The 5,000-nt window shown below is 36.0% G+C and overlaps 1 protein-coding gene across 5 annotated transcripts in view; it reads left to right on the top strand.

Annotated features, from left to right (window-relative positions):
- Positions 1-5,000, top strand: part of LOC113813230 (tetratricopeptide repeat protein 39C) — a 13,709-nt gene that overhangs the window by 1,001 nt on the left and 7,708 nt on the right. For 2 of the 5 annotated variants that reach the window (XM_027365190.2, XM_027365189.2), the window contains exons 2-9: positions 340-445; positions 754-1,036; positions 1,469-1,615; positions 1,775-1,991; positions 2,116-2,347; positions 2,651-2,854; positions 3,772-3,940; positions 4,719-4,917. In XM_027365190.2, the coding sequence (XP_027220991.1) occupies positions 794-1,036; positions 1,469-1,615; positions 1,775-1,991; positions 2,116-2,347; positions 2,651-2,854; positions 3,772-3,940; positions 4,719-4,917 (1,411 nt within the window). In that variant the 5' untranslated portion in view covers positions 340-445; positions 754-793. The remainder of the gene's footprint in view (positions 1-339; positions 446-753; positions 1,037-1,468; positions 1,616-1,774; positions 1,992-2,115; positions 2,348-2,650; positions 2,855-3,771; positions 3,941-4,718; positions 4,918-5,000) is intronic. The other 3 variants (XM_070131741.1, XM_070131743.1, XM_070131742.1) reach the window with 2 other exon arrangements.

Here is a 5,000-nt window from a genome sequence, read left to right as displayed (position 1 = left end):
TTGAAGAGATGTAAAAGCTTGCTCTTGCCTGAATTTTTGTGGTGGAAATTTTTCTTCAACCTTTGGTGTACTCCTGATGAGATCAGAGGCCTTGCCAATGGGTGGAAGGCCAAGGACGGATGTGTCTTTTAAACATTTACATTAGCATGAATACCATTTTATACTGTAGAGTAATGAAGAATATTCAGTATATTAAATATGCATGTTATTAAAAATTCTTTAGGACTTTTACATTCCAGTGAAAAATAGATAATTTTTCTTTAATAAAATTTTGTATCCAATACACATAGTTTAATCTTGTGTCACTTCCTAATGGATTTTATCCTACCATTTCCCAAGGGCTGAAACTATGGTATGCAAGGCCATAGGCTCTTGGATGGCAGCTGCTTGACTTCCTTCCCTGTTTTCTAGTGGGATAGAGAGCATGCAAGAAAGCAGGAACGTGGTGTGTAGTTCCCTTTTTTTTATACATATACATAATTTTTAAAAAAGTTTATAGCTTTGACCGCAGATATGTTTTATAGTTTTTAAGTTGGTTATGTTAAATGTTCTTTATGTGGTGTGATATTGGCATGGTAATATATTTTGCTAAATGAGTTTCTAAAGAGCAGACCTTAAAATATCTGTGAATGCAAAAGAATGATGGAGGTTGATAAAATAATTAATTGTTACAGGATGCACAGGTGTGCAATATGAATAAAAATTGCCATATTCTGTACTGCCACTTTGTTACTAAAATCTCTCCTCCTGCAGGCTAACAAGTGATGGCTTGACGTGCCAAAAACTGGCAGAAATGTGTTCGGCTGGAGGAAATAGCAACACAGGACAAGGGGGGGAAGGGGTAGAGAGGGAGAAGAGGGTAGAAGATGATGAGGGCACAGGGCAGAAGCTCTGTGCTGAGGAGTATGCTCGACTAGCCAGGGATGGCATACAGCTTATGCTTAATAACAAGTTCACGGAGGCTGAGGAGCTCTTCCGTCACCACACCCATGAGAATCTTCACATGGCCATGGGATACTGCTACCTCACATTTATGGTATGTTGATACTTTTTATCAGATTAAATGTTGATCTTTTTCTCCTTTCCTGCCATTGCCAAAGAAATGGCTTTTCCATGAAATATAAGTGAAATATTTTGCTAGCTTGGAAATATTCATTAGCTAATACAGTGGGTCAATAAATGTGTTTTAGTTTAGTAGTTATGACCTTTATTACTATATGAAAGTGTATACTACATTACTTATATGCCTTGGAAAACAAAATAGAATGCATTATTTTTTACAGTAGCAAGTAATGTGATACCTGCCATTTTTTACAAATGGAATCACTTGACCTGTTTTCCTGCCTATTCTCTTTGTATCGCATTACATTGTGGAAAAGAAGTTTCATTGTTCTATATCCCTGAGTATGAAGTAGTCCTGAATGGAGCATTAAAGATTACATTTTTCATTTGGATGTATTACTTACAGAATGCTGTTATGTCCTTTGAGGAGGAAAAAGTCAGTCACAGCATGGAAACACTACGTAACATGGAAAGAAGATGCGGAGGAGGAGAGAATGGATGGTTCTCATCTGTTAAGAGCATTGTAATGGGCTCTAAAAATGGCCAGGACCAAGTATGTTATCTTTTTATTCATGGTTTGTTATTTTTACAAATTAGTAACAGCAATAGATATAAGATGAAACTATGGATTCTGTTTAAGTGCGTACGTGCTCGCCCTCCTCCCCCTTTTCATTTAATTTTTTCTCAATTGATGTGTATTGTTTCTTTTTAGGATGAAGAACCTGGATCACACTTAGAGCAACAGGTAGTTCTTGCCGATTGTCAAGTCCTGTTAGCAATACTCACCTTTCTTCAGCAAGAGATTGGTTCTTATGTAAAAGGAGGTTGGGTTTTGCGTAAAGCTTGGAAGGTTTATGAACACTCATACTCCAAGGTTAAGAGAATGTACAAGCAGACATTTGGTGAATCCCAGGAAGCACCAGGTAAAGGTGAATGGAGTGATGTGTTCTTAGCAGGAATCCTTCATAGAGAATGTAGTCATGAAATCCCTTATCAAACTTCTGCTTGTGTGAGTCTCATTTAAAGTGTTCAATCATTTACATGCTATTTCAGGAACGCCAAATGGGGAATATCCTGGCTATATACATGTAAGTACCGATGAACTACAGAGCCCAGGCTCTTGGTCAATTGGCTCCACAGGGGTGCCTGGCCCTGCAGATGAAAGTCCAAAGTCTGGCACAACCCCAGCGGCCACTTCAAGTTTAGGAATCCGTATTCCATTATCAAAATCAGTGCCCAATCTGAAGGGATTTCTCAACTCAAATCACAAGCAGCAAACCAAAAAGTAAGTTTTGCTGTTCTTATTACTGTTGTTGTTTTGCGGAGAGAGAATTGGAAAAGAAAGATATTTCTAAGTAATGTTGATAGGTCTTATAAAATTGCATTCTGTTTGATCTTCATTAATTCATTTTCTACCATTTTTTCAAAATGTATTGAGTTTCGAATTTGAAATTTTAGGATTCTGCTCATACACATACATGCACACACACATAAACATGCACATGCACACTTAGATACACACAACTATCCACTCACTCATGTACAAACTCTACACCTAAACTCAACACGACCTCCAACATTTTTCTAGCAAACAGTTACCTCCGGACATGGTGATGAGGCTGATGGCATCGGTGAGCTTTGGCTACGGGCTCTTCCAGCTGTGCATGTCCCTCCTTCCGCCCTCCCTCCTCCGTCTAGTAAATGTGCTAGGGCTGCAAGGGGACAGGATGGCCGGCCTGTCGGCACTCATGTTTACACGCAAGTCCAGTGACATGAGAGCTCCTTTGGCTACGTGAGTATGAGAATGATTTTTTTTTCTGATATGATATGATATGTATGTATGTTTGTATATATGTATGTATGTATGTTTGTATTCATGTATGTATGCATACATATATGTTTATATATAAATGTATATATATGGGAAAATGTATGTATGTATATTGTGTATGAGTATGGATATATAGATAGGTAGATAGCTAGCTAGCTAGCTAGATAGATAGATAGATAGATAGATAGATAGATAGATAGATAGATAGATAGATAGATAGATAGATAGATAGATAGATAGATAGATAGATAGATAGATAAATAGATAAATAGATAGATATACAAACACACACAAATACAAACACACACAAACAAACACACACAAACAAACACAAACACAAACACAAACACAAACACAAACACACACACAAACACACACACACACACACACACACACACACACACACACACACACACACACACACACACACACACACACACACACACACACACACACACACACACACACACACACACACACACACACACACACACACACACACACACACACACACACACACACACACACACACACACACACACACACACACACACACACACACACACACACACACACACACACACACACACACACACACACACACACACACACACACACACACAGACACACACACACACACACACACACACACACACACACACACACACACACACACACACACACACACACACACACACACACACACACACACAGACACACAGACACACACACACACACACACACACACACACACACACACACACACACACACACACACACACACACACACACGCATATATTTACACATACATATTTACACATACATGTAAATATCAGAAGGACCTTTACTTCTGTCTAATTTCTTCCCTTTCTTGCAGCCTGACTCTATTGTGGTACCACACTATTGTCCGGCCATTCTTTGCCCTCGACGGAAGCAAAGTCCGTGCGGGTGTTGAAGCTGCGCACCTTTTGTTGCAGGAAGCCCAACAGAACTATGCCCATTCTGCTCTCTTTCTCTTCTTCAGAGGTAGAGTCCACAGATTGCAGGTAAAGTGTGTTTGTACACTTTTTTTAAACTCTGTGCAGTTTTTGTTTTGGTATAGTTTCACCTTAAGTTCCTGCTGTGGATAAGCTTGTATATATATATATATATATATATATATATATATATATATATATATATATATATATATATATATATATATATATATATATATATATATATATATATATATATATATATATATATATATATATATACATATATACATACATACATATATACATACATATATACATATATACATATATACATGCATATATACATTCATATATACATTCATACTTACATTCATATATATATATATATATATATATATATATATATATATATATATATATATATATATATATATATATATATATATATATATATATATATATATATATATATATATATTATATATATATGAATATGTATACATATAATATGTTTATGTAGATTGATAGGTAGGTAGGTAGATAGGTAGGTATAGTTATAGATATAGATATAGATATATGTATACATATACATATACATATACATATATATATATATATATATATATATATATATATATATATATATATATATATATATATATATATATATATATATACATAAACATATACACAGTTTATACGTAGATGTTCCTCATTTCATTATTGTAACATATGAGCTTCTAGTTTGTACCCTGCTACTTACCCCAAATATTCCTGAGTAATTCTTTTTATTTTCTATTTTATGGTGGACCAGTTCATAATCTACATTTTCCGTGTACAACAGGGTGACATCACGGGTGCGCTGGTGTCCTATAGAGGAGCTTTACAAGCCTCTCCGCAAAGGGAACTGCAGCTCCTTGCCCTGCACGAGGTGGCATGGTGCCATCTGCTTCAACTGAACTGGAATCATGCCCAAGGTGCCTTCGCAAATCTCAAAAAGGAGTCTAGATGGTCGAAAAGCTTCTACGCCTATATCTCTGCCGGTGTGTATGGCATGTTTGTCAAGTTTTTTATTTTTTGATCAAATAAATAATTAATTGTTTTTATTGCTATTGTAATTGGTTTG

Source organism: Penaeus vannamei, chromosome 17 (assembly GCF_042767895.1).
Source record: "Penaeus vannamei isolate JL-2024 chromosome 17, ASM4276789v1, whole genome shotgun sequence".
NCBI classification, from domain to species: Eukaryota; Metazoa; Arthropoda; class Malacostraca; order Decapoda; family Penaeidae; genus Penaeus; species Penaeus vannamei.
This window is presented reverse-complemented; position numbering and strand designations above follow the sequence as displayed.